Source organism: Geotrypetes seraphini, chromosome 3 (assembly GCF_902459505.1).
Source record: "Geotrypetes seraphini chromosome 3, aGeoSer1.1, whole genome shotgun sequence".
Taxonomy (NCBI): domain Eukaryota; kingdom Metazoa; phylum Chordata; class Amphibia; order Gymnophiona; family Dermophiidae; genus Geotrypetes; species Geotrypetes seraphini.
In genome coordinates this window covers 359,639,689-359,660,352 of record NC_047086.1, presented here as the reverse complement: position 1 = coordinate 359,660,352, position 20,664 = coordinate 359,639,689, and the positions used below count along the sequence as shown (strand labels likewise).

Genomic DNA, 20,664 nt, shown 5'->3' with positions numbered 1-20,664 from the left:
GCTAGGCCCGCAGGATCAGGCTACATTAGATCTTTTTATTACACTTTGGTCAAAGTAATTACACTTTTGCTATGCAAACTAGAGTTTTGGGCACTCAATTAGATAATTCATTGAGTTTGGAGCATCAAGTTAATCTGGTTAGTAAATAAATAGTTTGTGGTCCATTGATGTCTTCTGTGACTGCGTTATAGTTGTCTTTTATCTTTATTTTCCGTTGTTTAGCACACACACATCCAGGGGAGGGTATCTCTTTTATTTGGTTTTATTCCCTGATGGAAAGTGTTGGATGGGAGAGGGGTTTTTATTTTTTCTGTATTGTTATTGATTGATTATAAGTGCTTAATATGATTATTAATATATGTATGTATATTGTTTTGCACTTTTTGTTAGCTTTGAAAACTTAAAGATTAAAAAAAATAATTTTTTTTTTTTTTAAGGAAATTATGGGTAGTTCAGAAAGTCAGTTTTTGCACTTGTAGTTCAATCGCTTATTCTTTCCCAGATAGACTACTGTAATGTTGTTTATTTAGGATGTGTTAAAGGATTGTTGAAAGCATTACAAACTGTGCAGAATACTGTGGTGAGAGTAATTTTTTTCCATCTCTAAATGATAGAATTACACCATATTTCATTAAATTATATTGGTTGCCAGTAAAGGCAAGGATTTATTTTAAGCTTTGTATTATGATTTTTAACATTCAATATGGCCATATTATTTAGTGGAATTGATTTCATTACTAGCAGGAAGACCAGGTCATATTGTACGGAAGCAATTCTATTTTTAATTTCCCTCACCAAAGACGATTAGATCATTTGTTCAATGGAAGGCATCCTTCTTTTATCAGGCCTCTTTAATATGGAATGATCTCCCTATTTTAATAAGATCAGTACATCAATATATGGTTTCCAGAAAACTTTTAAAGAAATTCTTGTTTAAAAATGCTTTATTTTGAAATTTATTGCCTTCTACTCTTAATGTTCTATTTGAATATCATTGCATTATGTTTACCTGGGTTTGTTCCAGTTATAGAAATATATTGTTATCCACCATGAACTTGTAAGGGTTTTGGTGGAATATAAGTCGCAATGCAATGTAATATAACAAGCACCATCTATAAATGTGATGCCAATACACCAGGGACCTGATACCTCAAAAAACCAAAAGAGTTTTTAGGCTACTAATGACTAAGGGACAAAGCTGAAGGCCTGAGTTACAGAGAAAAGGATCAAGAGCCTTGTGTTATGCCACTTTCTGGTACTTGTCACAGGCTAGGATAAGGAGCCATACCCTGGAGACGTCCATCAGTTGCCTGATCTGACTCATCTTCTGTTGATGCTTATCTAAAAAAAAAAAGTATTTATTTTTAATAATCTTCAATTAGGTACCAGAAAACATTTGATGCAAAGCCATGAAGAAAAAAAGCCTCTAATATACAAACAGCAATGGTACATGCATTGTCAGTGCAATGTAACAGACCCCCTTAATTTCTTGACAGAATACAACTTTTCACACGCACATCTTGGTAACATTTGTAGGGACCTGGGGTCCATTCCACATTCTGGTCTCATGTTTCCTGGATCAGCAACAGCTGGGGTTGTTGTGGCTAATGGTAAGATTCAGGGCCCATGAATACAAAGTTGCTGAATTGCTGATGCATGAAACATGGCCAAATAATTGTTGCAAATATTGCACTGAAGTGAATTGAAAGGGGAAATAAAATACTACTACTTACTATTAATTATCATTTCTATAGCACTACTAGACATACGCAGCCCTGTACACAGAAGAGACAAATCCCAGAGTTAATTGATACAGAAAGTTCTTAGTATTAGTTCTCAGCTACCAGTCCAGTCCTATGCCTTTTAATCAGAGCCTGTAACCTAGATTCGGTTTCTATTGTTTTCTCTCCTTTTTCACACATTTTGGAAGCATCTTTCAAACTATTTGCATAATTACATAGTCTGTAGGTACTTCTTGTCCATTGACTTATTTTCAAAATGAAAGAACCCAGACACTCACTCTGAAAGACGTCAGTGGAAAAAGTATTTGCAGACAATTACCTTAATTTCCCCTCTTCCTCGGCTAAAATAAAGCCAACAATAGCAATACATGGCCTACCCTGTATAGTCAAACCTTCGTTTCTGAGCACAATTTGTTCCAGAAACACGCTTGTAATCCAAAGCACTCATATATCAAAGCGAATTTACCCATAGGAAATAATGGACATGCAAGACGATTCGTTCCACAACCCAAACACTTTAATACAAAATACATGTACTGTATAAAGTAAAACAAATAACCTGCACTTTACAGTACTTTTAAATAGAATTGTGGCTGGTGTGAAGGAGGAGAGGTCATCACATACAATCACACCCAATCCCCACTCTTCTGTCGTTCACACAAGTTCTTCACCCCCTAAACTGTACCATTCCCTCGGGTTTTTGCAGCCTAAATGCATGACCTTGCATTTCTTAGCATTGAATTTTAACTGTCAAAGTTCAGATCATTCTTCAAGCTTCGCTAGGTCTTTCTTCATGTTATTTAAGATTTTGGTATCATCCGCAGAGAGGAAAGTCTTACTTGACAGCCCTTCAGCAATATCATTTACCGTATTTTTTGCTCCATAAGACACACTTTTTTCCCCCAAAAAAGTGGGCGGAAGTAAGGGTGCGTCTTATGAAGCGAATATACATTTAAAAAAAAAAAATAAAAAAAAAATCTAAAAAACCCGGCAGTACCTTTAAATGTTGGAGGTTGGGACCCATGGCGCACAAGCACACTAATGCCTGGGCCTGGACACTTCCCTAATTGGGCCGGACACTGGTGCTTCGCAGGGCTGCTGCCTGATTACCGTCACATCGGGGCCAGCAGCGCACAAGCGTGCTGCTGCGTGGGTGGGCGCCACTTCAGAATGGCTGCCTCAGTAGAACTGAGCAGTCATTCAGAAGTAGAGTCAGCCCATCCCGAATATACTCAATTTATTTATTAGATGTCTGTGTGAAACACTGTGAAAGGCTTTGCTAAAATCTAATTACACCACATCTAGCATACTCCCTCTAATTCTCTGGTTACCCAGGCAAAAAAATTGATCAGTTTGTCTGATAAGACCTACTGTAGGGATATTTCCGTATTCACACCTGAAGGTTAGGCCTCTATGATGTCACCAAGTCTGAACCATTGTTTCAAGAATCTCTCTCTCTGCAAGCAACTTTCCAGCATGAATTTTGCAAGTAGTAAGAAGTACACAGCTTTGCTGTTTCTGCCTGATGCATTATGGGGATGTACCCGAATGTTGCTATTCAAGGGCATTCATCTGTGCTTTAATAATGGGACAGTGTGAATCTTGAAGAAATTATTCTGTTCTTATCTGTCTAACGGCCCTGGGTCTTCCAGCATATATGATACTTTATACAGAAAGGCTATTCATCAAGTTCTGTTTCTGGATTGGTCCGAGGAAGTCATCTGATGAGATTCAAGAAAAGAAAGGTGCTAATTAATTAATAGTTAGTTAGTCTGTGATAAGGTCCGGGGAAGCTCAGATCTGCTCACAGATGTTCTAATTGTAAACTTTTTCTTTCAATAATTAGACCTGTAAGTTACCTCGTGTGATTCTCTGCCTAAGAGATAGAAATTCGGACATTTAAAAACTGTTCTGAACTTAGCACAGATAAACGGAACTTATTGCTGATGATTTATAGCCTCATCAAGGATTTTCAACACGTGTAACTTTTACAACGATATTCCTGACGTCTTCCAGCTGACAAGAAGTTTTCTCTTCCACCTAATTGTGCCGGAGAGGCTAATTAAGGGTGAGCATACGGAAATTACTTTTATTAGCTTGGGAACTAGATAGGAATCAATTGTGATAAAGGTAAAGGGTTGAAAAGTTACCTGGGTGATAATATAATCATTTGTTAATCAGGGATTATTATTATAAGGAATAGTGTGTGTGTTTAACAAGAAGTTTTACTTAATTGTCTAACCATTAGTTTGTGATAATCATGTACTGAGTTTCATTTGTGTAATTAGATATTTTGAACAATATTTAGATTCTGCAGCTGGCTTGTGAATTATATTTTTCTATTTTCATAATAAAGATATTTCTCATTAGCCTGGGTTTTGTGTTGTATAATTAGACCTTGATATTTGAACTTGAATAAGAGGTTATGGTTTTCCCTAGACCACTTAACAGAGACGTAACGTGTTTATAATACTGCTAAGTGAACCATAAATCCTTCTACACTACCTCTAGTGAATCCATGTTGCCTCCAAATCCTGTAATCCACTGGATTCCAGAAACGTCACAATTCTCTGTTTTAAAAGTGTTTCCACAGTCTTGCTGTGGTAATTTGCTTACCATAGAAATTAGACTTACAGGCCTGTAATTCCCTACTTCTTCCTTACTTCCACTTTTGTGTAGAGGAACTACATCCATCCTCCTCCAATCATCTAGTACCACTCTTGACTCTAGAGAAGCATTGAAAAAGTCAGTCTACTAAGGGATGTACAGATAAAGTTTCTTGTCCAAGAGACAGTGAAATGCACCGATAGCACCGAGATGTACTCAAATCAAATTCGTTTTTAGACCAGAGTTACTCTAGTATTGGTGGAAGTGGACATATGACAGTTTCCAGAGAATGCAATTCACATTAGGAAGAAGTGTTGAGTGGAAGGTTTTCCAGATGCTTCAATGACAGCAGATACTGCAGCAGAGAGAGAGGAAGCATTTACTTTCTTGGTGAAAGAAACCATGCTGTTAACAAGTATGGGTTGGAGTGAAGGAGGCATCCCTTGTTCTGAATCTGCAGTGATGGGAACGGTTGCAACTTGCATGGTTTCTGGCTTGAGAGCTCTAGGAGCAAAACTGGGGCAACTGGTGATTGTGGGGAGCCACAAACAAGTCCACCTGGGGAGTGCCCCATTCAGCAAAGATGGATTGGAGAGCTGTAGAGTTGAGAGCCCATTTGTGAGGTTGAAGAATTCTGCCAAGGTTGTCTGCTAGGGAATTCTTCTCCCCTTGAATGTAGACAGCCTTTAAGAAAAGGTTGCGAGAAGTCGCCCAAGTCCAGATTTTCTGGGCCTCCTGATATAACAGGAGAGAGCCTGTGCCTCCTTGCTTATTTATGTAGTACATTATTACTTGATTGTCTGTGCAAAGGATGAGGACTTGAGGGTACTTGAGGGCAGAGAAGGTGATGGAAAGCCTTGAAGGCATAATACATCGCTCTGAGCTCTAGGAAATTGATGTGAAATTTCCGTTCCCTGGTGGTCCAGAGATCTTGGGTTTGAAGGCCATCCATATGTGCCCCCCCAAGCATAAGGAGATGCATCCGTCGTGAGTATCTTGTGATGAGGGGGCAAGTGAAAAAGGAGACCTCTAGATAGATTGGAGGAGTTCATCCACTATTGAAGCGACTGCAGAAGAGATGATGTGACAGAAATATGCTGTGAGAGGTGATCTGTCACTTCAGACCACTGAGACACAAGGGTCCACTGAACAGTACGAAGATGTAGTCTTGCCAGTGGTGTCATATGCACAGTGGAAGCCATGTGGCCCAGAAGAACCATCATGTGTCTCACAGAGATGGTTTGACGAGAGTACATCTGTTGAGAGGTTGAACAGAGTATTCAGTCAATCCATAGGAAGAAATGCCCTCATGAGAGTGGTGTCTAGGATAGCTCCAATAAGCTGAAGACGTTGAGTCGGAATGAGATGTGATTTGGGGAAGTTTACTTCGAATCCTAGAGCCTGTAGAAAAGAAATGGTCTGAGACGTTGCTAGGACCACTTCCTGATATGAAAGAGCCTTGATCAACCAGTCATCTAGGTAAGGAAAGACTTGGAAACTGTAATCGAAGAGAAGCAGCCACTACAATCAGGTACTTCATGAAGACTCTGGGAGAAGATGTCAGGCCAAAGGGAAGGACCTTGAACTGGTAGTGATGGTGATTTATTTGAAAAGGGAGATATTTCCTGGAAGCCGGATGAATTGGAATATGTGTGTAGACTTCCTTGAGATCCATAGAGCATAGCCAGTCGTTCTGATTCAGAAGTGGATAAAGCAGGGCAAGGGAGAGCATCCGGAATTTCTCTGACTAGAAATTTGTTGAGATCTCCGAGATCCAGAATGGGTCGCAGTCCTCCCATCTTTTTTGGAACTAAGAAGTAATGGGAGTAGAATCACTGATTCTGCTGAGAGAGAGGGACTTCCTCGATGGCATTCAGCAGAAGAAGAGATTGAAGTTCATGGAGAAGGGAGGACTGTGCAGGATCCAAAACAGATTCTCTTGGCGGATGATCTGGAGGCAGGGTGTGAAAATGGAGAGTATAACCCTGACGAATGATGTTTAAGACTTGGAGGTCTGAGGTTATGAATTCCCAACGAGTGATGTAAAGTTGGAGATGGCCTCTGATGGGCTGAGGCAGAGGATCTAAAATGCTAACTGTGGCTATGTCCTGAAGAAACATGTCAAGAAGGCTGTGTAGGTGTTTGAGGAGCAGCCTGATGCTTAGGTTGTTGACAAGATTGCTGTTTCTGCCTTCTAGGTTGAGGTTGAGCAGGAGTAGCAGGTTTAGCAGCAAATCTACATTGGTAGGAAGGAGCTTCTTCTTAGGCTCGCCCAGAGTGTCCCATCTGGTCTCATGGGCGGACAATTTTTTTTGTAACTGTGTCCATGGATGGGCCGAAATGTTCATTTCCAAGACATGGAGCATTTGCCAGTCGATCTTGGTGGTTAACATCAAGTTCAGAGACACGGAGCCAGGCATGGCATCTCATGGCCACAGCGCAGAAGGTAAGCTCAAATGTGTCATAGGTAGAATGAACCATATACTGCCTCAATTGAAAAAGATCAGAAATATGTTTTTGCAAAGCAGGGAGCTTGCATTCCAGGAGATATTTCTGAAATCGTGAAACATGTTTGATCAGATGTTTCAACTAAAAGGAAAAATGGAAATGATAGTTTCCAGCCCTGTTCACCAACATGGCATTCTGAATTTGTCTATCACCTTGCCTTTTCTGCCAGGGAGTACCGATGTGTAGACACTAGCCCCTGTAGACTTCTTCAAGGTGGATTCCACAACTAGGGTCTCATGAAGAAGTTGAGGTTTGTCAAACCAGGAATAGGAACCACTCAATATAAAGATTCCAATTTTCGAGGAGCCACCTGAATGGATAGTGGCATTTCCAAATTTTTATAGAAAGTCTCTCTCAAAATGTCATGAAGAGGAAGCTTGAGCAGTTCCTTTGGCGGTTGGTCAGTCTCTAAAGCCTCCAGAACTGCTTACTATGTTTAGAGTCCACTTCAAGTGGAATAGAAAGGGTTTCCGACATTTGGTGAAAAAATCTGGAATAGGTGAACTTCTCAGAAAAAAACAGCAGGTTCCTGAGAACGGTGAGATGAATCGGAACCAGAAGAATCCTGATCATCAGAGAAGAGTGGGTCCTGCTCAGAGTCTCCCAACAAGTCCGAATCCTGGATGGAATGTGGATGGTGTCGAAGACTTGGTGTCAAAGGCTCAAGATGCTTCATCTTATGCAATGCCTTCCAGGACCACACCGAAGTCGCCTCTGGAGATGTTTGTGTCGAGGAGATTGGTGCCGTGGAGCTGGAGGTATCGACTCTCGTGCTGAAGGTCTCCGCATCGGTGTTGCATCAGATGGAGGTGCAGTTGGTGTTGTGGATTGGTCAGACCGGACTGGCACAGGGAGAGTTGGTGTCAACATGGCATAAGCTGTGTCAGCACCAGCATCTGGAAATGCTCACCCAGTTCCTCATATAGCAAGTTGTCAATTTTTTGCTTAAGGGAAAGCACCAGTACTGCTGGATTTTTGCCGGTACCTTCGGTGCCGCACTACACTCCGGCGATGAGGAGGCCGATGTCGATGCATTCACCGATATAGGAGTGGGGCGCTTACGGGACTTTTTCGAGGCTGGCATGACTTGACCCAATGCCACTTTGACCTGAGTCCCAGATGGAGTAGGAGAAGGCTTTGTAGCTGGCTTAATCACTGGTTGGTGTGACACTGGAGGTATCTCTACCGGTGTCAATAGGCATGGTGTCGTCTTGGTTGGCGGCGCTGGTAGCGATGTTGGCTCTCCTTCCATAGTGACACCGAACAATAGTTGCTGTTGTAGAAGGCGGTTTTTCAAAGTTCTTTTCTGCAGCGAAGAGCAACACATACAGGTTTTGGGATGGGGCTCAGACTCCAAACACTGGAGACACCAGGTCAGTCAAAGAGATGGGCGAGCACAGCGACCTCACTTCTTGAATCCTGTCAGCGGATGTGACATCGACAGGACCACCGCTCCAGCCAAACTGAAAATCGGTGACCAAGGCGGACTAACAGGCCCCGCGAGCCAAAAACCCACGAGGGAGAAAAAAAGAAAAGTTTTTACCAAAGGCAAGATAAAGATTTAAAAAAACAGAAACAAAACAACCCAACAACAAAATCCACAAAAATGACTAAAAAAATCAAAATGCATGAGCGAGAATGCAAAAATATTTTCAACAGCCATTGAAAAGCGTCTTCTTAGCTCCATAGAAACTAAGAAACTGAAGGACCGCGTGCCTACATCGGGTGGGAAGGCACTTGCGCATGTGTGGTGCGGGCTATCGCAAACTTTCTAAGATCTTAAAGTTGCGATGCACTTTTGAAGTGGTCCATACCGGGGCTCTGTTGGTGACATCACCCATCAGTGAGAATATGCTGCCTGCTTGTCCTGGGATTAAAAAACAAACAAACAAACAAAAAAACACCTTCTCAAATTGCTTGTAGAAGTCTGAAGAAAGAGGGCACTACCCAGGGATACAAGGAGGCAGAGCTGAGAAAAATGATTGATGCCTTCTACAATCCAAATTGCGAGTTGGGGCACATAACCCATCTGTAAGGAACCATATGCTGTTTGCATAGGAAGTTGCTGTACTGCCCTTACCAGAAAGCTCTCCATTAGTCAGATTGCCTCCTCCTGCTTTGTCCCAATCACCTTCTTCATCTGCTCTGTTTTCAGACTCTAAATCAGCATCTAGCTGTTTCAGTTGCATGAGGCAATTTGTCAAAACCTACAAGGAAAACAAAAATAACCCCACAGTAATATGTCAAATAAATGTGGCTCCCCAGTTCCCATCATTCAACCTAATGAACATGAACACTTACCTCAATTTCATTCTCCTTGTAGGCAAGGGCCTCCTCCATATCTTTCTGCGACATTTGATATAATTTGATTTGTTCATTCATCTCACTATGCCTCTCACTCCAACCCTCTGCCTCTTTAAGCAGCTGGAAGGGCAAAAATCACAGGGTTAAAATCTGCTGATCTGCTAAGAAGCAGGCAAACAACTCTGTTGCACATAGCAGAATGTAGTTAAACAGATCAGAGTTTTATACTACAAATTCAAATTTTAGAAACGTATCAAATGTGCTACAAATCCTTTAAAGAAAATGAACCAGTGAATAGTTTGCATGACATCCCTACAGTCAATCCATTAAGAAAGTGGACAACCAGCAAGGCACTATCGAGTCTTCCTGAACAGTCTATTTCTCAAACTTCTGCTCTAGAGCAAAAATTGTTCAACAAGAATAATGGCAGAGCAAAACATGATGGCATTATGGCATCATGGGATTCTTTTTAATGGAAACGCACATTTATTATTCAGAACTATTCTGTAGGCTACTAGGGGAAAAAAAGTCAGTAGTTGCTTTTTCTTGGCTTTTTACTCATTTCTTGATATCATGATGAACCAGGGAGGCTCACCCCTTCAGTAGCAAATGGAAGATGACCTATAAGTTAATTTATTGGGCGGTGAGGAATGAGTTAGCTGGTGTGTCCTTTGTTAAAGGAGAACAGCCTTGACCAGACAAACTTGAAAGTTGCTAGCCAGTATCTAACATCCCACGTCTAGGAAAACTTAAAGAACAAATAGTTTGGGCTTAACTAAATGACTGGCTAGAAGAAACTGGCTAACTCAATGTTAATCTGGATTGAGATCTCGTTATGGAACAGAAAGGATCCTTGAATCCCTACTATTTGATCTTCACAGAAACTGAGACAAGGGATTTGCCTCAGCGTTGGTACTGCTAGATTTCTCAGCAGCTTTTTACACTGTGACAATATCATGCAAGCATGACTGGCAGAACCTACTATCAACGAACACCTCATTGCCACTGTACATCTGGCTCACTGAATTAAAAAACAGGAGCAAATATAGCCATGAATCCAGGAGCATGAGAGGTGACCATCCATCTGCCTGCTGGAGATAGGAAATACAGGCTTACCAGTGAGCTTATCATGCTATATATGACAGAGCTCATCTTAGTGTTCTCTATTTCTGCCTGGTGGTGGATGGACATAACCCACTCATCTTTGGATTCAAGTTTTTATTAAAATTTGATACCGCTTATCCAAATTTAAAAAAATGGGGAGGACAGAAAAACTAAAAAAATGCCCAAAACAGAAAATTAAAAAGCATTAAAACACAACATCTGCTGCTGCTGACAAGGAATAGCATTTTCCAATATAGGGTCCTAATGCTGCCTGTTGAAAAGGCATCATAGCTGTCCTTCAGTGAAATGCAAAAAGAAACATTTATTGGTGCTCTCTTATAATCCCTGTTATAACTTGTGGTCTGAAATTTATGCCAATGCTAGAGCTGCTCAACTTTAAATTTTGTTTGCATGCAGCTCCTGATTGGTAAGGCCCGACTTTAGTGCAGGAAGAGGCGGTCAGAGCATACAGCGAGTGATCTCCTTCACTTGCTGGCACTCTGGCTGCTCTCTCCTGCCTCTCCCGCTGCCCTTTCCAATCTCCCCCACGAAAAACTGTATTCGCGATTTTTCAAGATTTGCAGGGATTCCTGGAACGGAACCCCCACGAATATCGGAGTACTGTATACCAGTTCCTCCTCTTCTGCTATGAGCTTTGGGAACCCTGTGGCACACTCTCCAGATCTTCACCCACATGTGTGTGTGGGTGGATGAGAGGCTGTGGGCATATGTGTATGGCTGGAACTGTGTGCGCGCACATATGTGTTTGCAATGATGGGCTTAGATGTATTAGTGGGGTCAGGGTATTTAAAATAAGTGCATTAAATCAGTAGTTTTTGTGGGCTCTGGCAATATTCCCACTCATCCTCTCCCCTCTTTCTTCTGCTTACTTAATTCTCCCTTCCCCCTCTTGCATCTACTTTCTTTCCCTCCCACCAACCCCTTCTGGCAGATCCTGCACGTTGCATCACTGAAGAAAGCAAAATTGATAAGAGGCATATAAACAAAAATACTTCAGATGCACCCACCTGCTCCTTGCTCTGTTTCAGTCTGGCATTCTCTTCCTGCACATTCCGAACATTGGTCTTCAGTTTCTGTTCACTTAGTTTAGTTACACTGAGAGCTATTTGCACCTGCAAACATCAGAAAAACTTAAACCAAATTCAATTTTCTAGCTTATGCACATAGCAAGACAGAAAAAAAAGTAGCACTCAATGGCAAAACATAAAAGTGAAGATTAGGTTATTTACCTTGATATTCTTCTTTCTAGTAGATAGGAACATCAGTCTTGAACTTGTGAGTTGTGTACCGCTGATCACGAGATCTGGTGTAGATAGCCTCATTTACATTTTTCTGCTCCACCTCCCATCACTCTGGGTTGTCCTGTTATTCTTCAGTTTGTATCAAAGCAGATAGTCAACTCTAGAGAAGAAAACGTAGCAGAGAGGAGTATGGGGACTCCCTCTGAGAAACAAGTCTATTCTGCCCATATCCCAGCATTTAACACAAAATAATCATGAACCCTTTATAACATATGAGTGGAACGAAAAAGCCTCCTACCTGGGTGCAACCTACACTAACAGTCTTGGAATTCTGAAAGATACATTATGGTCTCTTTAATAATAATAATAAAAAAAAAAAAAAAAGGTGGTCTCTCCTATCCTTGACAGAGTAAAGATGTGAAAACTTGAGACTACTCTTTGCAAGAAAGTGGGAACTGTACGCAGCGATACTCCAGTCTCTAAAAATCTGAGAAATGGTTTTCTGTAGGATAAAGCCTGCAGTTCAGACACCTAACATGCTGAGGCGACCACCACTAAAAACGCTGTTTTAACTGTCAGGTTCATCACTGACACCTTCTCCAAAGGCTCATAGAGAGTTCTAGTGAGAAACCATAGAGTGAGATTAAGATATGTTGGAAAAGAGTGACATACTGTAGGATGTAGACGCAATGCTCCCTTAAAAAATCTGGACACGTCTGGGTGAGAGGCCAATAGCCTTCTATTAGTCTGGAGCCTGAAGTATGAAGTGCTGCTATCTGTATTTTGAGGGAGCCAACCACAAGGCCTTTTTTCAAGCCCCTCTTGAACATAAGAACATAAGCAGTGCCTCCGCCGGGTCAGACCATAGGTCCATCCTGCCCAGCAGTCCGCTCCCGCGGCGGCCCAAACAGGTCACGACCTGTCTGAATCACCAGAAGGGGCTCCCTTGCCACCTTGGTTTCTCATTTAAGTCCTATCTTCCCATCGTAGTCCTAACCCTCCGGTCTTTCACATGCACGACCTGTTGGGTTTCTATACTTATTACCTGGTTAGCTTTCTATACCTGTGTTGAAGGAATGCTAGAACCAGACGAATTGGAGCCGAGCACACTAGCCTTAGAAGCATAGGCAGCCAATATTGTCTGCTTCTAGGACTTCCGAATAGCCTCTGCGTGCAAAGACTGCACGCTCAAGAGCCATGCCATAGGACCGAAGCACTCCAGATCATCCAGGGCGATTGGGTTCTGCGAGAATAACTCTGGATGATAGGGTAGTCTTGAGACCTTGGTCCTTCTTTAGACAGACCAAATCTGCATATCACGGACGCCTCTGCCAGTCTAGTGCAACAAGAACAACCTGTACCTAGTGTGACATTACTCTCCGCAGGACTCTGCCTATCAAGGGCCAGAGAGGGCACACATATAGAAGCCCTGCCTGTGGCCATGGTTGCACCAAAACATCCAAGCCGGTGCATCCTGGCTCGTATCTTTGGTTGAAAAACCGAGCTGTTTTCTTATTGACCGCTGACGCCATCAGATTGAACGCACCCTCAACAACTCACAATGCTGTTGAATGCCTCCCGAGACAGAGCCCATTCTCAAGGTTCTAGAGTCTGCCGGCTGAGAAAATCTGCTTGCACATTGTCCACTCCTGCTACATGTGCCACTGAGAGAGCCAACATATGGACCTCTGCCCACTGAAACAACATTTGGGCTTCCAATCATAGCAGAGCATGCTTGATGCCTCCCTGCCAACTGACATAGGCTACCGCAGTTGCATTGTCTGAGAAAACTCATACCGCTTTGTCCTGAAGTGAGTTTTAAAACAACTACATTGGATGCCAATTATGTGGAGAGTGCAATATAAAGTGTTGATGATGATACATTGAAGAATAAATAATCAGGTATCATGGTATTTGCAACAGGTTTTGTCTATATTCTAACAAGATGGCAGCCGATTAAGTCACCATTTGTGCTGTCTCCCTTTGTTCTCTTTTATTTCTTTTTATTTTTGGTTTTCCTGCTGTTTTTTGTTTATTTATTTAATTGTTATTTTTATTTGTGTTATTTTTTTTTTAATCTTCTTTGATTTTTATTCTGGTTGGGATTTCATTTGTGGACTCTGATCTGACAGTTCTGATTTGACCGTTATTCTTGGTCTGTCAGAAAGGCCTCGTTCTCACCTGGTATTCCTGCACCTTTGGCGATCCTGAGCTGTGCCTGGCAGCTTGCCTCTTTCTCACCTGATATTTACTGCACATTGGCGATCCTGAGCTGTGCCTGACGACCGATCCATGGCAAGTAGGGCTGATGGTGGAGAGTTGGAGGGGGAGTGTTGCCGAGGTCGACGGAGGGTGACTGAATCGTCGAATGGAGGCAGTTGTCGAGGCGGAAGCGCCATGTCTGAGGTGATCGGCGTGGACTCTGACTCCCTGCAGCGATGCAGATTCGGATTTCCTACTGGCAATATGACATCAGCAGGACGGGAGGTCCAGAGAATGGCTTTTCATCATGCCTGGAGTCTCACCGCGCCTGATGTCCCGCAGCCGACTTGGATTACTGTTGTGAGGGACGGTACCATCAAGGGTAAGGACTGGTTGAGTGAGCTGCATAGTCCAGACCAAGGAGCAGAAAATTGGAGCTGGAAGATCTGAGAGCTGTTGAGTGTAATGGACAGTATTCCGGAAAATCGAGAGATGCTTCTCTCTGCTTTGAAAAAGTGGACCCATAGCTGATGTGCAGAGGTCGATGATGGCGGTTGCCCGGCTGAAACGGCTAAAGCACTAGGGATGATGACATTGATGTTTGATGGAAATGAAATTAAGTCCTTCCTGACTTTTATTCTATTGTGCATATTATATCTATTTCTTTTTTATCTATTTGTTTAGTTTTCATTTAAATTTCCTTAGAATTCTATTGTTTAACTGTTTTTCATTCCATTTTATTCATATTCCTTCCTCTACCTTTTTTTCCTCACTTCTAATGTTTATTTTCTTTTTACATTTCTATATTTGATTTAATTCTTAAAATTATTTTTATTTAATTAGTTTCTTTCCATTACATTATTATTTTGGAATGTACATTTTGCTTTTAACAGTATGGTATTGAGAGTTCAATGTATTCTTGTTAGGATGCTTCATATCTCATTTTTTCCTCTATTTTTATTTTCCTCTCTATTATTTGCTAATTTGTTTGTTCTCAGGTACTTTAGTTAGATTGTGAGCCTTCAGGACAGTAAGGGAATTTCAAAGTACCTATTCTTTATTTATCTTATTTTTATTGTATCCTTTAATGTATTTCTCTGTAAACCGCTTCGAACTTAACAGATTTAGCGGTATATAAGAAATACATTACATTACATATATATAAGCCAAAGAAGTTTAAGATCTGATACATCTAAGCAATTGATTGTGGATACTGTACATTATGCTGTAACGAGTCACTCAGCATTTTCAGTGGCAGCAGTAGGTTTATGAAACAAGTTGCCAGGTAACACACAGCTGTGTAAGAGCATTGTACAATTTCTCAGACATCTTAAGACTTGCTTATTTGTACAAGCTTTTTTATGTTAGACTGATTAAAGACATAAGATTATATGAGACTACAACTCGCTTATGTTGTCCAAGGTCGAAGAATCTGTAATACAGCCATCTGAAGGACCAATGGGATAAGAGCACATCCTGGAGAGGATGCAGATGTGCCCTCACCTAGGGGATCACATCTATAGTTGCTACCATAGATCCTAACACGTGCAAGTAATGCCAAGCTGTCGATACTGGCCCGTCTCTCTGCAGGCTTCCGGGAGAAAAACTTGGTTTTCTTTTGTGTTGAAACGAATGCTCAGATACTCCAGGAACTGTGTCAGTTCCAGGTGGATTTTTGGGAAGTTTATAACCCAGCTCTGTAGAAGCTGGATCACACATTTCACTGCTGTCCTTCCTTCAGATTTGGACAGAGCTTGTAGCGGCCAATCATTCAGGTAAAGATGCACCTGTATCCCTGCTGCTACTACAACCATCACCTTTGTGAAGGTACATGGCCATGTCCAGTCCAAACAGAAGGGCTGAAAGCCAGAAGTGCTGCTTCAGAACATGGAATCTCCAGAACTTCCTGTGATCTGGAAAAATGGGGATACAAAGATAGGCCTCTATCAAATCCAGAGAGGTGAGAAATTCTCCTGATGCCACTGAGGCAATGACAGACTTTACCGTTTTCATGCAGTAGTGTGGTATCTTGAGGGCAGCATTGACAGACTTCAGATCCAGAATCAGCCCCCAGTCTTCTGAGTCTCTTTTGGTCATGATAAAGTATATGGAGTATCTGCCTAAGCCCAATTCTTCGTCCAAGATGGCTTCTATGGCTGTTACATCTAGTAGTCTTTTTACTGTCACTCAGACTGACTGCTTTCTCTGGCTTTCCAGCTGGAAAATCCACAAACAGATCCGAAAGGGGACAAAAAAACCAAACAAACCCAAAACTCGAGCTTGTACCCCTCTTAAATAATTTCCAGTACCTAGCGGTCTGAGGTGATCCTTGCTCACACTTCCCAATAAGCCGATAACTGCCCTCCTATCCTTGGAGGTACGGCTCCTGACCTGGCGTCCTAACTGCTTCTTGGAGGCTGCTGTGGGGCAAGATGACTCAGGATGCTTGGCACCCCTAAATCTCTGTCTTAAGCCTTGAAATGATCTCTGGACCGAAGGTCCTCCCAAAGGGATTGAGACTTATATACTGCCTTTTTGTAGTTATACAACCATACTCAAAGCTGGTTTTCATACAGGTACCTCCCCCCTCTCTTGTACCCTGACCCCTCTATACCTTCTTAGCTCCTATCCTATAACCCTTCATTGGAGTTCCTTTCTATCCTAATTTCTGTAAACCGTGCCGAGCTCTACGCTTGCGGAGATGGCGCGGTATACAAACCTAAGGTTTAGTTTAGTTTTAGTTCAAGCATTTTCCCTATCTGTACTGGTGGGCTTACAATCTATCTAATGTACCTGGGGCAGTGGAAGATTGAGTGATTTTTCCCAGGGTCTTAGGGAGCAGCGCGGAGTTTGAACCCACAACCTCAGGGTGCTGAGGCTGTAGCTCTAACCACTGTGCCACACTCTCCTAGAGCCACGAAAATTACCATGACCTGATGTTCCTATTGCACTAGGCCTTTAAAATTGCTACCACACAATGTATTAAATTTACAACCGTATGTTCAGTGGGCAAGCTCTGTGTCAGAACTGTGTATAAGAATTGTATGGGTAAAGAAAATTTTAAGATGTATAGTGATGGTGGTGGTGAATTAGCATACCAGCAATATTCTGGGATTTTACCAATAAAACTCCAGGAATAAAATCTAAGGTGGTTATATATTTAAAGAAATATTAGGGACATTTTACAGGGATTTTCCCACAAGAGTGTTATAGTGATTCATTTTATGATGTCCAGACAATACAGCACAGTTACTTACCGTAACAGGTGTTATCCAGGGACAGCAGGCAGATAATCTTAATGCATGGGTGACGTCACCGACGGAGCCCCGGTACGGACACTTTTAACTAGAAAGTTCTAGTTGGCCGCACCGCACATGCGCCGGTGCCTTCCCGCTCGACGGAGGAGAGCGTGGTCCCCAGTTAAGATAAGCCAGCTAAGAAGCCAACCCGGGGAGGAGGTGGGTCGTAAGAATATCTGCCTGCTGTCCCTGGATAACACCTGTTACGGTAAGTAACTGTGCTTTATCCCAGGACAAGCAGGCAGCATATTCTTAACGCATGGGTGACCTCCAAGCTAACAGAGAGGGAGGAGGGATGGTTGGCCATTAGGAAAACAAATTTTGTAACACAGATTGGCCGAAGTGCCCATCCCGTCTGGAGAAGGCATCCAGACAGTAGTGAGAAGTGAATGTGTGAACTGAGGACCAAGTGGCAGCTTTGCAGATCTCCTCGAAGGGCGTGGAGCGGAGGAAAGCCACAGAAGCAGCCATAGCTCTGACCCTGTGGGCCGTGACAGCACCTTCCAGTGAGAGACCGGCCCGAGCATAACAGAACGCAATGCAGGCAGCAAGCCAGTTAGAAAGCGTCCGTTTAGAGACAGGGCGACCTAGACGGTTAGGGTCGAAGGACAAAAAGAGCTGAGGGGACGAGCGGTGAGCCCTGGTACTGTCAAGGTAGTATGCAAGGGCACGCTTACAGTCCAGCGTGTGTAATGCCTGTTCCCCAGGATGAGAATGGGGCTTAGGGAAAAAGACAGGTAACACAATGGATTGGTTGAGGTGGAAGTCCAAGACCACCTTGGGAAGAAATTTAGGATGGGTACGCAGAACTACCTTGTCATGGTGAAAAACCGTGAAAGATGGGTCAGCGACCAGTGCATGTAGCTCACTAACCCTCCTGGCAGAGGTGATGGCAATGAGGAAAAGCACCTTCCATGTCAGAAATTTGAGTGAAGTTGTGGCAAGAGGCTCAAATGGAGGTTTCATGAGGGCTGAGAGAACCACGTTCAGGTCCCAAACGACTGGAGGAGGCTTCAGAGGTGGTTTGACATTGAAGAGGCCTCTCATGAACCGGGAAACCAGGGGATGAGCCGTGAGAGGTTTTCCGAGGATAGGCTCATGAAACGCAGTGATGGCACTGAGGTGGACTCTGATTGAGGTAGATTTGAGGCCAGCGTCGGAGAGAGAAAGCAAACAGTCCAGTATAGTTTCTACCGCCAATGAGGCGGGATCGTGATGATGAAGTAGACACCAAGAGGAGAACCGGGTCCATTTCTGATGGTAACATTGGAGGGTGGCCGGTTTCCTGGAGGCATCCAAAATACGACGGACAGGCTGAGACAGGTTCTCTGGAGAGGTCAGCCCGAGAGAAACCAAGCTGTCAGGTGGAGCGAGGACAGATTAGGATGCAGTAGAGACTGATGCTGCTGTGTAAGTAGAGTAGGAAACACAGGAAGAGGAATGGGCTCCCTGGAGCTGAGCTGGAGCAGGAGGGAGAACCAGTGTTGGCGAGGCCACTGAGGAGCGATGAGAATCATGGTGGCTCTGTCCCTGCGGAGTTTGAACAATGTCTGCAACATCAGAGGTAGTGGAGGAAAGGCATAGAGGAACCGATCCGTCCAGTCGAGCAGGAATGCATCCGGGGCCAGACGGTGAGGAGAGAAGAGTCTGGAACAGAACTGGGGCAGCTGATGGTTGTGAGGAGCTGCAAAGAGGTCCACTTGCGGAGTGCCCCAGCGCGCAAAGATGGAGCGGAGTGTGGGAGGATCCAGAGTCCACTCGTGAGGTTGAAGGATGCGGCTGAGATTGTCAGCCAGGGAGTTCTGTTCGCCCTGGATATATACAGCCTTGAGGAAGAGACTGTGGGCCGTGGCCCAGGACCAGATGCGGATGGCCTCCTGACAGAGGAGGGGAGATCCGGTGCCGCCTTGCTTGTTTATGTAGTACATGGCGACCTGGTTGTCTGTGCACAGAAGAAGGAACTGAGGGTAGAGAAGGTGCTGGAAGGCTTTGAGAGCAGAGAACATGGCTCTGAGTTCCAGGAAATTGATGTGATGTAGACGCTCCTGAGGGGTCCAGAGACCCTGAGTGCGAAGATCTCCCAGGTGAGCTCCCCATGCATAGGGGGAGGCATCCGTGGTGATGGTCATGGAGTGAGGGGGCAGATGAAAGAGTAGACCCCTGGAAAGATTTGAGGAGTTCAACCACCATTGAAGAGATTGCTGAAGAGACGATGTCACAGAGATGGGATGAGAAAGAGGATCCGAGGTCTGTGACCATTGGTTGGCTAGAGTCCACTGAGGTGTCCTGAGGTGGAGTCGTGCCAGAGGAAGTACATGGACCGTCGAGGCCATGTGGCCTAGGAGGACCATCATCTGCCGAGCTGGGATGTAGTGATGAAGGAGCACCTGACGACAGAGATGGAGCAGGGTCCGTTGTCGGTCAGCGGGAAGAAACGCCCTCATCAGAGTGGTGTCCAGAACTGCTCCAATGAATTGAAGTCGCTGTGTGGGAAGCAGATGCGACTTGGGGTAGTTGATCTCAAACCCCAGGAGATGGAGGAAAGAGATGGTGTGTTGTGTGGCTTGCAGCACAAGCGGAGACGTAGGAGCTTTCACCAACCAATCGTCCAAGTACGGGAACACCTGGAGGTTGTGAGACCTGAGGAAGGCCGCCACCACAATAAGGCACTTGGTGAACACCCTGGGTGATGATGCGAGGCCAAAGGGTAACACTTTGTATTGATAGTGGCGGTGCTGTACCTGAAATCGGAGGTAGCGACGTGAAGTCAGATGGATTGGAATGTGAGTGTAGGCTTCTTTGAGGTCTAGGGAACATAGCCAGTCTTGTTGAGAGAGAAGCGGGTAAAGCGTGGCAAGGGAGAGCATTCTGAACTTTTCCTTGACCAGACACTTGTTGAGGTTCCGGAGATCGAGGATGGGACGGAGGTCTCCTGTCTTCTTGGGAACCAGGAAGTAGCGGGAGTAGAAGCCCCGACCCCTTTGGTCTGGGGGTACCTCTTCGATGGCATTGAGAAGAAGTAGGGATTGGACCTCCCTCAGGAGGAGGGGGGATTGAGAGGAGTGAGAAACAGACTCTATGGGAGGATTGTCCGGTGGAAGAGTCTGGAAATTGAGAGAGTAGCCGTGGCGAATGATGTTGAGGACCCACAGGTCTGATGTGATGACCTCCCAATGGTTGAGGAAGAGTTGAAGACGTCCTCCTATCGGCTGAGGAAGAGGCAAGGATGGTGGGAGACTAGCTATGCCCTGGAGAAAAGAGTCAAAAGGGCTGAGATGGTTTTGACTGCGGGAGAGGCTTGGTCGGTGGGTGAGACTGTGAACGTGCCAGAGTCTGGTGCTGCTGACGAGGCCGGCGAGACTGTTGTTGTTGAGGCGGGTTGAGAGGTCTGGCCGAGAGCCTGCGTTGATAGGAAGACTGCTGTTTGTAGGGGCGAGCAGGAGGAGTTTTCTTCTTAGGTTTGATCATGGTATCCCACCTGGTCTCGTGTGCCGAGAGTTTCTGGGTAGTTTAGTCCAGGGACTCCCCAAAGAGTTCATCACCAAGACAAGGTGCGTTGGCTAGGCGGTCTTGGTGATTAATATCGAGGTCAGAAACTCTCAGCCAGGCCAAGCGCCTCATGGCAACAGCCATAGC

At 44.0% G+C, this 20,664-nt stretch overlaps 1 protein-coding gene across 4 annotated transcripts in view; it reads right to left on the bottom strand.

The window, feature by feature from the left end:
- Nucleotides 1-20,664, bottom strand: part of MIA3 (MIA SH3 domain ER export factor 3) — a 181,665-nt gene that overhangs the window by 67,523 nt on the left and 93,478 nt on the right. For all 4 annotated transcript variants that reach the window (XM_033935451.1, XM_033935452.1, XM_033935453.1 and 1 more), the window contains exons 13-16: nt 11,294-11,398; nt 9,159-9,281; nt 8,938-9,064; nt 1,289-1,341 (exon numbers count right to left, since the gene is read on the bottom strand). In XM_033935451.1, coding sequence (XP_033791342.1) covers nt 1,289-1,341; nt 8,938-9,064; nt 9,159-9,281; nt 11,294-11,398 — 408 coding nt within the window. The remainder of the gene's footprint in view (nt 1-1,288; nt 1,342-8,937; nt 9,065-9,158; nt 9,282-11,293; nt 11,399-20,664) is intronic.